This window comes from Ornithodoros turicata, chromosome 3, assembly GCF_037126465.1.
Source record: "Ornithodoros turicata isolate Travis chromosome 3, ASM3712646v1, whole genome shotgun sequence".
Classification (NCBI taxonomy): Eukaryota; Metazoa; Arthropoda; class Arachnida; order Ixodida; family Argasidae; genus Ornithodoros; species Ornithodoros turicata.
In genome coordinates this window covers 6,909,355-6,925,013 of record NC_088203.1, presented here as the reverse complement: position 1 = coordinate 6,925,013, position 15,659 = coordinate 6,909,355, and the positions used below count along the sequence as shown (strand labels likewise).

The 15,659-nt window shown below is 47.3% G+C and overlaps 1 protein-coding gene across 3 annotated transcripts in view; it reads right to left on the bottom strand.

Moving 5' to 3' along the window:
- Positions 1 to 22: 22 nt before the first annotated feature.
- LOC135387906 (fibulin-1-like) overlaps positions 23 to 15,659 on the bottom strand; it is a 41,763-nt gene continuing 26,126 nt past the window's right edge. Inside the window, exons 8-21 of one of the 3 annotated variants that reach the window (XM_064617115.1) lie at positions 15,513 to 15,656; positions 13,735 to 13,887; positions 8,741 to 8,890; positions 8,508 to 8,678; positions 7,166 to 7,291; positions 6,964 to 7,104; positions 5,516 to 5,701; positions 5,294 to 5,434; positions 3,653 to 3,778; positions 3,441 to 3,572; positions 1,528 to 1,650; positions 1,278 to 1,409; positions 1,047 to 1,176; positions 23 to 971 (exon numbers count right to left, since the gene is read on the bottom strand). In XM_064617115.1, coding sequence (XP_064473185.1) covers positions 551 to 971; positions 1,047 to 1,176; positions 1,278 to 1,409; positions 1,528 to 1,650; positions 3,441 to 3,572; positions 3,653 to 3,778; positions 5,294 to 5,434; positions 5,516 to 5,701; positions 6,964 to 7,104; positions 7,166 to 7,291; positions 8,508 to 8,678; positions 8,741 to 8,890; positions 13,735 to 13,887; positions 15,513 to 15,656 — 2,276 coding nt within the window. In that variant the 3' untranslated portion in view covers positions 23 to 550. The remainder of the gene's footprint in view (positions 972 to 1,046; positions 1,177 to 1,277; positions 1,410 to 1,527; positions 1,651 to 3,440; positions 3,573 to 3,652; positions 3,779 to 5,293; positions 5,435 to 5,515; positions 5,702 to 6,963; positions 7,105 to 7,165; positions 7,292 to 8,507; positions 8,679 to 8,740; positions 8,891 to 13,734; positions 13,888 to 15,512; positions 15,657 to 15,659) is intronic. The other 2 variants (XM_064617117.1, XM_064617118.1) reach the window with 2 other exon arrangements.

Sequence of the window (15,659 nt, the reverse complement as noted above, 5' to 3'; positions counted from 1 at the left end):
GAGTCATGAACATATATGTTAGTACACTTTGTCACACTGTGCGCATTTATTTCATTATATTATCTACAAATAACGTACAGCACAACGTCACATTTTCAGCGATGTCCACATTGTTTACTGTGGAGTCATGTGGGAGGCATGTTCCCACGGTATATATACTAAAGCAGGGAAATGGGGCTCGATAGTACAAATGCGTCTTGCAATATATAGGAATCACAGGAACACGAGAACAAATTTGTTCTATCACTATTCCTGTGGTTCCTATACTGACAAAATGTTTCCGTGATATATCGAGACAGAAGCCCGTACCATGATACCCAGCAAACGGCTGTGACCTGATGCCCACGTGCATGTATACAAAAAACAAAGATCTGACGTTGCTCCTGGTGCATCGCAGACCTATGGTACAGGTCTTTACCCCCATCGGTGTCTAAAATTAAATTCCCGCACAGTTCCTCTTTCCCATTGAGGCACATTTTCTTTATGGCACTTGAAGCACAATTCACTTACAACGACAGGCCTTTCAATTATACCCTCCTTTCATGCCCGACTAAAAGTCGTGTTCTGTCACGTAGATGAAAATCTTGGCGACGGCGTTACCAGCGTACAGTCCGTTTTGATAAATCTTCATTCTCAACTGCAATTGGATGTCTTGCGGACCTTGCAGAGGTCTTATCAGGGATAGCATGGCTTCGTTAAACGATGTCCTCCTCATGTGGAAGTGCTCCCTGGTGGCTGCTTCAACGCCGGCACCTGAGGAAGAAGTAGCCCGTGCTTCGACGAGGTCTAGTTCGAAGATGACACGCGAGAAGGAGAACCTGGGTCCTCTCATCGTGAAGAAATCGAGGTGACCAGAGCCTGGAATCCTCATGTTGTTGGTCAGTGTGAAATAGTTGTAAGAGTAGGACGCAGGTTCACTGACGCAGCTGACGTTGCCCATGGGACATTCGCGCCTTGTTCGCTTGCAGCGGCTGTGGAAGAAAGTCATGGACTCAGCGCGCCGTTGTCCAACACAATACGACACTAACGCTTTTGACATACTATACCTTTTGTGGTCTTTGTCCATGTAATATCCCGGAGGACATTCAAGGACATTGCACCTGTATCCACCCCTGGTGTTGAGGCAGACTTCGTTCTCAGCGTTGCAAATTTCTGGTTGCTCGCACTCGTCGATGTCTGCGAAAATGAAGGACACCGTGCCGAATCTCAGGTCGGCGACAAGCCCAATCTAGGGAACCAGAGTAGGATATGCCGTGAAGAACGGGTTTATTGTTCACCTTCGCAAGTCCTTTTGTCTCCGCCGAGACTGTACCCGTCCGGACAGGAGCAGGAATAAGAGCCGGGGTCATTGATGCACGTCCCGATACAGAGCCTGCCTCGACCTTTCCAGAGCTCACATTCGTCGATGTCTATGTAAATATTTTTGTCATTAGCGAAAAAACAAACAAAACAAAAAAACAAAAACAGAGAAGTGTTTCGTGTAATGGAGAACACCGAACGAACTTAATTCGGATCGGCGCAGCTTACCGAGGCATCTCCGTTCGTCTTCATCCATTTTGAAGCCCACGTTACACGTGCACTGATAAGAGCCCCAGACGTTGACGCAGTTGTGCTCACAACCATGATCCGTTTCCTGACATTCATCCACGTCTAATAGGAAAGAAACATTGGGCACGGGTTAGAAAACGCATGCACGCGGATGCCACTGCAAACAGAACGGCTGCGGTAGTGAGAGCATCATACACGGATAGCCGTTTTGTTCTCATTGGAGACGTTTCCACAGTTCGCGAACTACTGTACGTAACTTCTGTACGTAACTACTGTACGTAACTGCCAGCGTGCTGGCCATGTCACGCCGAGACTGGGAGGTACCCGGGTTCGAATCCAGGTGCCGGCTGTGCTGTCTGGGGTTTTTCCTGGGTTTTCCTCAGACGTTTTCAGATATATGTCGGCACAGTTCCCTTAGAAGTCGGCCCAGGACGCACATTCCCCCAGGGCGTCAGTCGTGACGTTGCCCACCTCTGTGAGGCCGACAACGGCGAGCCCTTTCACCACCCACCACCACCACCACGTAACTGCAAAACTTCGAAATTGTTGCTTCAAATTTTTACGTGTTCCTCGGAGAACACGTATAGAAGAAGAAGAAGAAGCCACATAGAGGAATCGTTTTGCCTGTTTGCGTTTAGTATCACCGTTGTCTGCTACATGTCTGCGATTGCCTGTCAGAAGGAAAAAAAAATGTTTCCTGTTGGCAGACTATAGCAGACGATTGCGTTAACCTTATAACTCTCGTCAAAGATCATGATTGCCTTGCATTACTAAAATTGGTTGTCAATGCCTCCTTTCCCTCCTTCGCTATGCAGACGTATAACGCACGACCTACTATAGATTACAGCAAACCACGTCATATTCACACATCAGCCCGCGAGATCTCCCTCATGATTGGGTAATCGAAATTTGAATTCACGAATGTCGACACAGTTGCCCCTAGTCTGCCCTGGACGCATACTCAAAACCCCCTCTCTCCCACTCCTTCCTGTTCTCCTCTCTCCACCTGTCCACGTCTGCAATAATAAATAAATAAATTCGTATTTTTAAACAGCAGAGGCGGACATACGACCGTAGCAGACAACAGCAAAGCTTCCCATGAAAGCTCGTAGAATGATGAGGACAATGATTTTACAAATTTAGGAAGAACTCATCTTCTGTAGGACGTGCTCCGCTTGTACAACAATTCCAACACAGGCTGAAGCAATTTGAACGGGCCGATGCACCGCTAGCCTCCAAATGCGGCGCTGAGAATTAAGGGGGTGCAAATGACACGGCCGCTATAATCTAGTACGTCATGGTATGATGTCGGGATGTGCTCTGCTCCAGCCACGACCTACTAGATTATAACGACCATGTCAGGCGCACCCCTTCTATGCGCCGCATTTTTGGAAGGGAGCGGTGGCGCTTCTGATCGTCCCAGTTATTGCTTCCTCAACTTCTACAATACTTTGTACTTCAGCTTACCTTAGTATTTCTGTACAAGCGGTGGACGTTCCACAGATGTTTCATTCTGTGGTTCATTATCATCACCATTCTACGCGTTTTCATAGGGGCTATCGCTGTCGTCTGCTAAGTCGGACACACGCTTCTGCGCGTTCAGAATTCAAATTTCCATCGTCTAATCGTGTTGTGCCGATCAGTAGCGCCCCTGGCGGATCGTGCGGACAGGCTCCTCATAGGGTTTTCTGATTGTGACATGGTCGTTATAATCTAGTAGGTCGTGGCTCCAGCTAATGGCCGCAGATCATTTCAGGCAGAGAAAGCCTGTGGCTTTCTCTCTCAGTGACTGCCTACACGGCTCATGGCAGTTCTATACAACGGCATTGGAGGCAGCGTACACTACTGCGCATTCAGAGTGTTTCAGCTATTTTTTTTTCAGCCTACATTACCTATGCATGTTTGTCCTTCTTCGGCGCTTTTGAAGCCCTCTTTGCAGTCGCAGACGTACGACCCTGGGGTGTTCCTGCACTCGGAATTGTAGGCGCAGACCTTGCCGTGGTACCGCGAGCATTCGTCCACATCTAGGTGGATGCACAGGTTTATCGACCAGCCGAGAGAGGGCTAATATTTCGACGGAAATAACAATCATCGTTGTCCGTACCTTCGCAGTGCCGATCGGCGTTCATGTGGTAACCGGTGGGACACCCGCAAGAGTAACCTCCAGGCCTGTTATCGCAGGTTTGGTCGGGCATACACGTGTGGGTGCCATCGGCACATTCGTCAACGTCTGAAAATACAACACGCACGTTATCCAAGCATAGACATCTCCCTGTTTGTAAACAAATGACGTCACAGTGTTCGACAGCGCCACCAACTTGGTAGAGTTGAAGTATTCTGCTATGCTGAAGTAAGCTTCAGCACAGTGCCGCGCCTCATGCGTCGAGGATGAACTTTAACTTGCGGAAACAAAACAAAAACGAATGTATCGGATGACTCTATCAGAACTGCCCTTATCTTGGGTTGCATACTCTGTTTCCTTTTAATCTTTTTCCAGAACGCAAGAGGCGACAGTGTGCTCTTTCGACCCTCTCACATTGGGTAGTGAAGGAAAGACGCGTCTCCTAGATGCGCAATGAACAAAATAAAGAAAAAAAAAAGTGTTCCTTCACGCATTTTTTTTTTTTTTTGCGGACGATCTATTGAACGGATTTTTGTTCTGAAAACGGCTCCGGTATCAGGTGACCGAAAGGAACAGATGTTCTCATTGGGACAACTTCGTAGCTTTTGTAATTAAAAAGTTAATTATTGACAGTTAATTGAGACACTGCCTTAGGAGTTTCCTGATGCCTTCCTAAGGAGTATCCTAAGGACAGACCTCCAGAATATGTTGTACTGTAGAGACGGGACGAATCCAGGATTTCTCGAATCCAAATCCGAATCCAAGGAAGGTTCTGCGAATCCACGAATCTTTCGAATCTTTTCTTCGAAAAAAAGTTTTAAAAGCCAGGGAAAAAAACACTTATACTGAAAAGTGTTGTGACGCAGAATCTGATTTGTTTAATGGAGAAGACATACCCATCATATAGTTCTTCCTCGGTGTAACTTATTTGACGTGTTGTTCATCGACTACAGGAAATACATACACTCGGAGGAGTCTGAATTCCCTCCACAAAACGAAGAAACAATCAAAGCAAAACCGTGTTACTTTTTTAATATCGGAGCTTTATGTTGTGGTTTTGGCGCGCACCGGGGTACGCCGGCCAAGCAGGCTTGGAGGCGCCGGTTTTAAAAAGAAACAACCAAACGTGGTGGTTGGTGTATTCGAAAGATTGGATTCGCGGTTTCGGGCAATGGGATTCGAGATTCGCGAAGCAATTGATTTCATCTCGGAAAAAGTGCTATAATATACATTTTTTTTAAAAATATGTTCGCATTTAGCTGGGACACCCTGTATATCGCACCTGGGCCATCTATCAGTTGGGTGAGCTAGCAGTGGCCATATCAGGACGACTGTGCTCTTTGCCAAATATACTGAAGATTGACACACGCTTTAAGACGCCCAACGCTTGTCCATCCATCGATCAAGTATACCTGCATCTGTCACAGTGGACATAAATGCTCCCAACGGCACACTTCTGCCCTTGCTCTTGGAACTAACGTTTCTTCAAGCTGGTACGTCCCAGTCTTCCGAAAGACAAAATATTTGTCACGAACATTTGCATGGAGTGCAGGGCACCTGTCCGTGCTATACGCCACCTGGTGTTTACCCAAGTTCGGGACAACTCACACGAGTATCACTCACCGACACATCGAGTCCCTTCGGGGTTGGCCCTAAATCCAGGACTGCAACTGAGCAGGCTCTCACAAATGTACGAGCCAGGAGTGTTAACGCAGCGGTGGTAACGGCTGCAAAGACTCCTGTTCTGCAGACATTCGTTTATATCTGAAACGATCACGAAAATGGGGTAGAACTTCCACGCACCAGGGCGCTACTAGCGTTCGCGGTGTTCAGGGGGTCGCGTACCGACACAGGTCCCGCTGCTGTCTACGGTCATTCCTACTCCACAGTTGGCAGCCTGGCATTCTCCATTGGGCAGTAGATGGCTGCCTGCGGGACATGTCTTGCGGTCGCAACGGAACGATCCTTCCGTGTTTCTACACACGAAAGCGTTTCCGCAGTTGTGCAGGCCAAGGGCGCACTCGTCGTCGTCTGCGCAGTATAAATAACGCCGAGCATGAGCTAGTACAGGAAGTCATTATCACAGGGTCAACCTTTAAGCGACAGGGAAGATACTTTGATTCCATCGCGACAATTGATCGCGATAAATATCATCCAAATTATTGCGACATGCTGATATACCGAAGGCACGTAAGTAATGTGTGCAAACGGTGTACTTGGCATAAGCTCATATTGGATAATAGTCTGCTACACGGGGAACCTTCACTGATAATCGGATCTAATGCCCTTTGAACATACTCGTAGCGCCACCTAGCGGGTAACGCGTGAACTTATCAAAGAGTATAGCATCCAGTGCTCCCTGACGGGTTGACACGCTACGCGCTTGGCGGCGCTAACTGCGTGTTCAATGACAATTCGTTTCTATGATCGTTCAACACCACCCGTGCGACAGGGGTATAACAGGGGCGTAACAGGGGCAGAAAACGCAGAGCACTTTACGGGCACGGGCTCGACAAACATGTTTCTGAGAGTCTGGTTCAGCCGTGTCACGCAGTTAATTCCACACAATGGAGGATTACATCCTCCAATATTAGTTGATATCATCACGTGCTTGCTTCATTCCTGTGCATTTTGCAAAAACAAGATACGAACACTGCATTATGCGTATAATTCGACCCTCAAGAACCTTCTCAAAGGCCACTTCACATTGCTTCTGACTAGATCCTCACATATTTCACAATCACGTCCGCAAAGCTCGGTGAAAGGGCGTAGGGATCAGGAGAAGGAGTTTGTCGACAACATCTTCCAGAAAGACGTCTAGTGTAAAGACAACACGCTTGCCCCCGTGCGTTCTGGATTTAGTTTGGTCTCGTGCTGTTGCGGTGCCAAACCGCCATTTCTTGTATGTTTGTGGCCCTGTCTTCTCTCCTTATACCTTAACCTATAAATTAGCCTGATAAGCGCTAGAAACCCGTAAGTCACAGGTGGAAATGCTAGGTCTCGTCTCGCTCGCCGGGTCCGCTGAGTCACCGGCCCGTGCCGCATAAAAACAGGAAGGCCCAGGTCGGGTCGGGTCCGGCCCGGAAAAGTCGGCCCGTGCAGAGCTACAATAAGACGCGTCAAAGGGCAAGGACGAGGTATTGCCTTTCTGTTGGTCTTCGTATATATGGTGCTTTTTGATGTTTTCCCATCTTTTCTGATAAAAATGCGCGCAGTTTAACGCTCTTTGAGAGTCTGATAATCTACCGTGTGGTTCCCATTCTGTGGGCAATGTAAAGAGATGATGCTCCTACCTTCACACTGTCCAGTGATAGCGTTGACAGTGTATCCAGTTCCACAGCCGGATATGCGGACGCAGGTGAAAGCTCCGGGCGTGTTGTCACAGCGGAAACCGATCTGGCAGTTGTGTCCTCCGTACTGACACTCGTTGATGTCTGGACACAATGGTACGACGTCAACTTTGCAAGGAACGTGGAATTCTGGTGGCGGTCTTACCTTTGCAGACGTTGAGTTCTTCGTCCCTCTGGAAGCCATCTTGACAGGAACATTTGTAGCCGCCATAAAAGTTTCTGCACTTTTCATTTGGCTTGCACGGCCTCAATTCTTCACATTCATCGATATCTGCAGATAACGAGAGGATAGAGAGGTAGCAAGCGAGCTGGTGGTATAGATCCATAACTTAAAAACCCGAGACTAGGGGACAAAAAAAAAAAAAAAAACGACAACACAGACATGGTCTTAAGAGACCTTGTCTGTGTTTTTTTTTTGTCCCCTAGTCTCGGGTTTTTAAGTTATGGATATCGGCAGTGTTCATGAAGCATCCAGTATAAGCCGCGAAACAGGCTACGGAATAGGACATAAATTATTGCTAAGAATGAGTGTGTAATTATTATTTAGTCATATTTAATTATTTTTATTTAGAATACAGTTACGGTAGTTAATAATAAAGAAATGGACGACCATTGTGTCGCCAGGAAGGCGCCCGAGAGAGTGATGGGCGCCATGAAAATCCAGCGCCTACGAGCTAGAGTGGCCTGAATGTTACCACACTCAGAGGGACGGTTATTCAGGTATCATTCAGACTCCGAAGTATACTGGCACGGCTGCAGCGCCCCCTCTATCCGGCGTGCCGTCCCCCCCCCCCCCCAGCCCCTGTACTCCAACACTCCTGAAATGTTTGGCGACCCCCCCCCCCCCTAACTTTTTTTACTTGCGCAGCCCCTACAGGGGCCGTTGCTATTTAAGCTGTAATGACATGTCGGTAATGCGCCAGACGACACAGTGACGTCCCACGGTCGTCAATGGGTATCCTACATGGAATGCTCTGGATAACCTGGGGAATCATCTGCGATGTTATTTGGGAATGACTCATGAACATCCCTTTGTCACATCCTGACGTCGTCCTATTCTGACGTATCTGGGACGCATGTGGTACTATTATGCGTACTTATAATGGGCGTTGGGCTGTTATGACATAACAGCGAAGATGACACCTCCCGCCCTTTTTGTAACTCTACCCCATGCATGGGATTCTGGATAAACCTCTGCGTGCATCCAGTTCAGCTCTGCAGCCCAACGTCATCGAACATTCGGTCAATACCAGGTGCACCCATAGGAGAGCGACCATAATGGGAGCGAGAATACGACTCGAGAGACATCGTGTCGAGATGGAAATCTAAGCGAGAACGCCACGAGAATAGAACTACTTGACCACGCGAACTCAACAGTCGTTCCCGAATATCTACTGTTCTTGGTATGGTGCATTGGAGCCTTCCAGGCCCACTAAGGGACATTACTGTTCTCGGAATGCGTTCTGCATTAAAATTGAAAGTCATACCTTTACAAGCATGAAGTCGTTGGTCGTATCTCAGACCAGACGCGCATTTCCCACTCGCTGGCGGCCTGGTTACTGCACCTGTCTTAACTTCACAGAGGTAACTTCCTGGCGTATTGATGCACTCGAGGTGTCCCACGCAGGTATGAGAGTACTCTTCGCACTCGTTGATATCTACATAAAGCAGAAGTTCAGCATTTTTCCGCCATCGTAATAGCAGTTGTAAACGTGGATACCATCGCATTTTGCGGTTGTCTCATTTCTCTTGTAACCATTAGGACACGAAGCCAGGGCAGGACTGGGTACGCAGCTGTAGCTGCCGATGCCGTTGACGCACATTTCGCCCTCGGAGCAGGCATGGATATCTTCCAGGCATTCGTCAACGTCTGTGGAAGCAGGAACAAAGTGCTTCTCAAAAGAATGCCATTGGATATTCGAGAGATATACTCTAACCGAACGCTGGTGCCGGTGGTGATGGCACTGCTATACCCACCAGACACTCCAGTACCAGTACCAGCAGCAATGTAAAAACCTCTGTCTAAAATTTTCGTTCTTGGTAAGAAACAATGTGCTTTCTGGCAAAAAGGAATTACCGAGACTGAAAGCGCGCGCGGGGTTTTTTCATCTGCATGGCCCCATTCGAATACTCAACTTTCCTTCCAAGGTCCCCAAAGAGAATGTGTCACTTCGTGACGCAGCAGTAACCGATGGGAGTGAAGTTATATCAACCACGCTTGCGGTTGCTCACCACGCTACTACGTCATTATTGTCTTCTTACGTCACTGCCGCTCGTCTCGCCGCGTCTCCCAAGATTGCGCCTCCAGAGGTCTCATTTTTGGGCCGCCTTGTAAAGTGAGTTTCATGGCGACAAAACACCATTCAGCGGAACTATTTATCCTTTTACGCTCGTGTATCGTCATCAAGATAGGGGACTACCCGCCTGTATTGTCTTCAAGTCGGGAACCCAGATATGAAGGTACGCCCCTTGACACATGTGTATTGTCATCAGGGAGCCCATCATCATACTTGTGTGTTGTCATAGAGTAGGGTAACTGGCCACGGCGGTAGGCATTGTCTTCAAGTAGCGCACGTGCAGGTTCCTTTGCACGTGCATGTCGTCATCAAGCAAGGGAGCTATACGTAGGGAACCTACCCATCGGAGGTAGACCTTTTTATACGTGTGTATTCTCATCAAGTAGCGAACCTACCTATGAAGGTACGTCCATTTACACATACGTATTTTAATGAAGACTGGATGATGGTCCTGTGTCTGGCCACAATGGAGGATCGACGAGCCGAATTAAGCCAGCAATGATTGAGCCATGTTCAAAGGAACATCCAGACAACACGAACGGTAATTTTTAGACTGATTTTGCCGCATGTTTGTTTCAACGATGTATTTCATCGTGAACATGACGCGCGGACATGGAAACGCCAAGCCAGTACAGTCGACCATTGCAAGCGCAGTCAGTGGTGTAGCCAGAGTGGTGTAGCCTTCAGGGGCTCAAACTGGGAGAGGGGAAGTGAGGTGCGACACTCTCTCCCCTATGTAAAGTTACCGTAGAACCCCTCCCCGAAATATTCGTCTGGCTACGCTACCAGAGCGTAATGTACAAAGGAATAATAACTAAAATTGTTGGACAGCCAGCTTTAATGCATCAACACACGGTGCAACAGATATGATGATGGAAGTGTGAAATATGTATGTGCATTTGTATGAGCAGCCACTCTCAGTCACATAACCATGACAGCTCACAAGTACCATAAAAAAAGAAGAAGAAGAAGTAGAAGATATGACATCATAGAAAATCCTACAGTCCAACTCATCCCTGCCTGCAGCACGCCACGCGGTAGCTTCTTACATGATTCAAGCACCAGGACCCGCCTGCACGAACATCGGGGGAAATCCTCAGTACCCCTCAGCAGCTTTGGCAGTGCTTCACGCAAGAACAGGTTGAGGATTAGCGCCTGCCCTACCACTAGGACCACTGCCAAAGCTACTGAGGGCATCGCTGAGGAATCGAATTAAAGTTTATGCATGTGGACTCCGGTGACGATATATTAGCTTATACTTAAATAGACCTCTCCCTGTTGGTAAACAAGCGACGTCATGTTCGACAGCGACACCTATTTGGTAGAGTTGAACTAGAGTCACTAAATAAACTACGCTTCAGAGTATCGACACTGAGGTCCAAGGGAGAGCAGGATCGCCATCTTGTTTCCGCACCACACCGGTATCATCCCCGTTTGAGGATCAAAGACGACTAACATAATGCTCTCTGTGGGATAGAGAAGTGTGTATGATTGTTGTGCGATAATCCATGTATTGTCCACCTCAGCGTCCAGAACATGTCAAGGTGAGCTCAAGGCCGTCAACTGCTGCTCGTAACGAAAGGAACATTTCACCCGCGCACGATAGATGGCATCCTGCGCTAACGTGCGCCAGAGCCGTATATTAAAAGGGAGTCTGGCCATTGGGAGGAGTCACAAAAAGAGGCTCAACCTGTCAATCACAGTTTCGGTCCTCTGATTGGTTTTCTTTTTTACTAAGGGGATCGCCATGACACCTTACTGCCACCCAAAATGGCGACGAAAACAAACACAGTGAAGCGGGGATTTCGTGATAAAAAATTTTCACAGACTACTCTGATTTTACGCTGCAAATGTACATCCTCATATACGTTTCTCGGAAATCAGTTTCAACTGATGCTCATCCATCGATATCTAACTGAAAATAATACATTTTGTCGCCAGTGTTAGGCCTAGTGAACACGCCGATCATAATGAAATCATAACAAAAACGGCAGTGTGCTGTACAATCTTATATTTAATTGTTAGATATCATATATATAAACATTCTTGCCTTTTATATTCCAACTATTCATGTAGATTTGCTTAAAAATCATACCGGCAACAGATGTGTCCCAGCAGGTGGTTCTGCCGGCAGCGGTACACCGACGGAAGCAGACGACAATTCCCGAAGTGCCTTACGCTCCCTAGGTGGCGTTCATCAAATTTGCACCAAAACTCCACTAGTTTTGCAGATTGCGAGAGGCATCCATTTCAATCCCATCCAATCCACTTGCCACCCAAAATGGCGCTGCCCATGTTGGATACAGGGACAAATAGTGAGGATAGGTTGATTGATAGCGCCCCATATTTCAAGACTTCATTGGTCGGAAAGCTGAAAAAGTGGGTGGAGCTTCAGGTATAGGCATGACCCATTAATGGCCAGACTCCCTTTTAGTATACGGCTCTGACGTGGGCTGTGCGCGTGCGCATGGGCAGCGTGGCGCGGAAACAAGATGGCGCATGCTCGCTCTTGGAACTCAGTGTCGATACTCTAAAGCGTAGCTTATTTAGTGATTCTAAGTTGAACTACGCTCGAAGCTAGGGGATGAGCGAGGTGGCGTCCTAAAGCCACGGGCTTGAGGGGATTACGATGGTGCCTGACAGGAACGCGACCTTCGGTCCTACTTTTCTTTCAATAGGAGGCAGCGAACAAGTGCCCATTCGTGGAACCCAGCCCTCCCCTTCCGATTTGTTTCGGTTTTTGAGTCTGTCTACAAACGTCCTGATGATCTTTCTCCGGTGGAGGTCTATAAGCCACTGTCTGCACGTATATAGAGCAGGGTGTGGAGGCATGTACGAAATCGGTTCTCCTCTCGGTTCCGGGGCAGCATTTGGCTACCGGATGTGTGTGGCAATGACCTTTGTCACACGTCTTGTGACATGTGTGAGGAACTGTGTCCTGTCTGTGTGTCCACTTTCAGAAATAGACAGGGTCAGTTAGAGCTGGCGTGTTACAGGCAAGCATAATTTGGGCTGTAGGTTGATGTCCCATCAATAAAGTGCAGCCAATCACATCGAAGATTTATTCGGGGGTATATAGAAGAAAGCCGAGAGCGTAGAATTTGCCGCCTGCGGTGAAATAACAGAAGTTCCTCGGTGTTCCTCTTGCGAGGTTCCTCAATTTGCCTGGAACGTTAGCGGATCACACATGAGGGTCGTGTGCTCCATGGGAATACATCCAGACTTTGGCACATCATGCACAACACAGCACGACACACGGTGAGATGATAGAACATGCGATATGATGGATCATGTGCTTCCCAACCGTCTCTTTCCGTGGAACCAGAGATATTGTCATGCCGTAGATACAAGCAAGACAAGCGTTGGCAATGGTTCGTTTATGGATTATATTGCTCGCTAAACTGCAAAGTTTATCGCGTAAACCTGGTGGTGGTGGGGGTGGTGGTGGTAATGGTGGTGGTGGTGGATGGTGAAATGGCTCGCCGTTGTCGGCCTCACAGAGATGGGCAACGTCACGACTGATACCCTGGGGAAATGTGCGTCCTGGACCGACTTCTAGGGGAACTGTGCCGACATATGTCTGAAAACGTCTGAGGAAAACCCAGGAAAAACCTGTCAATCGGGTATCTGTTATGCCTTGAGCGACACTAGAAGCTGGTAGCGGACACGAAAAATATAGCTAGAGACAACTTCAGTCTAATCCCAAACAGTGTAATACGTAAACGCGCAGATGAATGACTTGCAAGTGGACTTCCCACTGCAGCGTTTCGTCCATGGGTGTAAGGTTAACTGATAGGCGCTGAGCATTGGCTACACTGAATTACCTGCCGAGCCCTTTGCACTTCCAGTACACTGTATCGCTTAGTATATGGAGTGCACAATGAAGGTGTGCACCTTTTGCCTATCTTTTTATGTTCCCGAAACTCAAGATTTCTAACTAGAACAGCTAATAAGAAGCTTTGCCAAAGTTTAGCACGTATCTCATCGCCGTATGTACCCTACACTCTTAGAAATGAACTTCACTGCATAGCACGCTCCTAGCCAACCATCATCTCGAATGATATCGTTATCTGCCCTGATTTGTTGAAAACGAGAGGAGTACGCCTTTTTTGTGACAATTATGAACAGCATAAGTGTCACAAAAAGGCGTACGCCTCCCGTTTTCAACAAATCAGGTCACATAATGATATCATTCCAGATTATAGTTGGCTAGGAGCGTGCTATGCGGTGAAGTTCATTTTTAAGAGTGTACCATAACACGAACCTCCTGGCGCACGGCATTTTTTTTTCTATCTTCGAGAATCTCCCAGAGGGTGCCCAAATGAGTTTTTTTTTTTTTAAGTGTATAACGAGAAGTTTCACGAAAGTCAGGTTGGGAAACACTGCAAGAGATGACCAGCTAACTCCTGCGACTTACCAAGGCATCCCTTCGTAAGGTGACTGAACGCGAAGCCCGAAGGACATTTTCTAGCGACAGAGCGTTTGCTGCACCTGAATGCTCCACGTGTGTTAGTGCAGATGGTTGTTCGAGGCGGACAGTTATGAACACCCTCTGCACATTCATCGATGTCTGGAAGGAAAGAGATCCGCAAGGAGTATGGACAGCGAGGAAAGGGACGAGACATGCACTGGTGGGGAAACACTATGCATATGGGCCAACCGCATCCGCGAAACCTCGCATCCTACACTCTTAAAAATGAACTTCACCACATAGCACGCTCCTAGCCAACCATCACCCCGAATGACAACGTTCTCGCCCTAGATTTGTTGAAAACGGGAGGAGGAGCCTATTTTGTGCCCATTATGCACGGCACAAAATAGGCTCCTCCTCCCGTTTTCAACAAATCAGGGGCGAGAACGTTGTCATTCGAGATTATGATTGGCTAGGAGCGTGCTATGCAGTGAAGTTCATTTTTAAGAGTGTGGACTGAAAGATTTCAGGCACACTCTTAAAAATGAACTTCACCACATAGCACGCTCCTAGCCAACCATCACCTCAAATGATATCGTTATCTGCCCTGATTTGTTGAAAACGGGAGGCGTACGCCTTTTTGTGACAATTATGAACAGCATAAGTGTCACAAAAAAGGCGTACGCCTCCCGTTTTCAACAAATCAGGGCAGATAACGATATCATTTGAGGTGATGGTTGGCTAGGAGCGTGCTATGCGGTGAAGTTCATTTTTAAGAGTGCAGGAACTCTTACATTACAAGTTTAAAAGTCACATGGTTTTGCTTTTGATTGTTTGTCTTTAGTTTTAAAGAAAGATTTCAGACCCGAGGGTTTATATATTTCCTGTAGTTGGTGAACAACATGTTAAGTAAATTACATTTTGATTTATGGAGTATACAGGCGTGTTTTCTACTGAAAGTGAACTATTATGTAATTAGCTTTTCATTAAACAAAGATATAAATTTTACTGAAACATTTTCTGCAGAAGTGTTTTTCCCTTTGGCTTTTCGAACTCCTTTTCAAGAAAGGATTCGAAAGAGTCTCTAGGACAATGTTAAGTAGCACTTAAATTGATCTACACTAGTAAAAATGAACTTCACCTCGTAGCACGCTCTTAGCCAGCCATAATCTCGAATGATATCGTTATCTGCCCTGATTTGTTGAAAACGGGAGGGTACGCCTTTTTTTGTGACACTTATGCTGTTCATAATTGTCACAGAAAAGGCGTACGCCTCCCGTTTTCAACAAATCAGGGCAGATAACGATATCATTCGAGATTATGGCTGGCTAAGAGCGTGCTATGAGGTGAAGTTCATTTTTAAGAGTGTATGTCTTACCCTATAGGTAGGCCTCTGGCCGCTTATGAGCAATGAAATGAAATTGATTTACCGGGGAGGCTACACTCTTAAAAATGAACCTCACCGCTTAGCACCCTCCCTGCCAACCATCATCTCGAATGATATCGTTATCTGCCCTGATTTGTTGAAAACGGGAGGCGTACGCCTTTTTGTGACACTTATGCGTAATTGTCACAGAAAAGGCGTACGCCTCCCGTTTTCAACAAATGAAGTGAAGTTCATTGAGTGTATGCTCGTCGATTGCCGAGAGAACTTGACGCGTCGAGAAGAGTGAGCAGAACGCTCTTATTGGACGCAGAGCGCAGCTCAACAAGGGCGTTCCTCTTCCCTTTCTCGACAATCAGCGAGCATGGCCTCCCAGGTGCATCGTATTGTAGGAGCTCACCTGTGCAGGCACCGGTCTCTTCATCTACCCGGAAACCCCTGGGACATGTCACTCTATTTCTGCACGAGTAGCTTCCGTTTCTGTTCAGGCATATCTGCAACCCCGGTGTGCAGTCATGGCTTTCCTCTGCACATTCGTCGACATCTG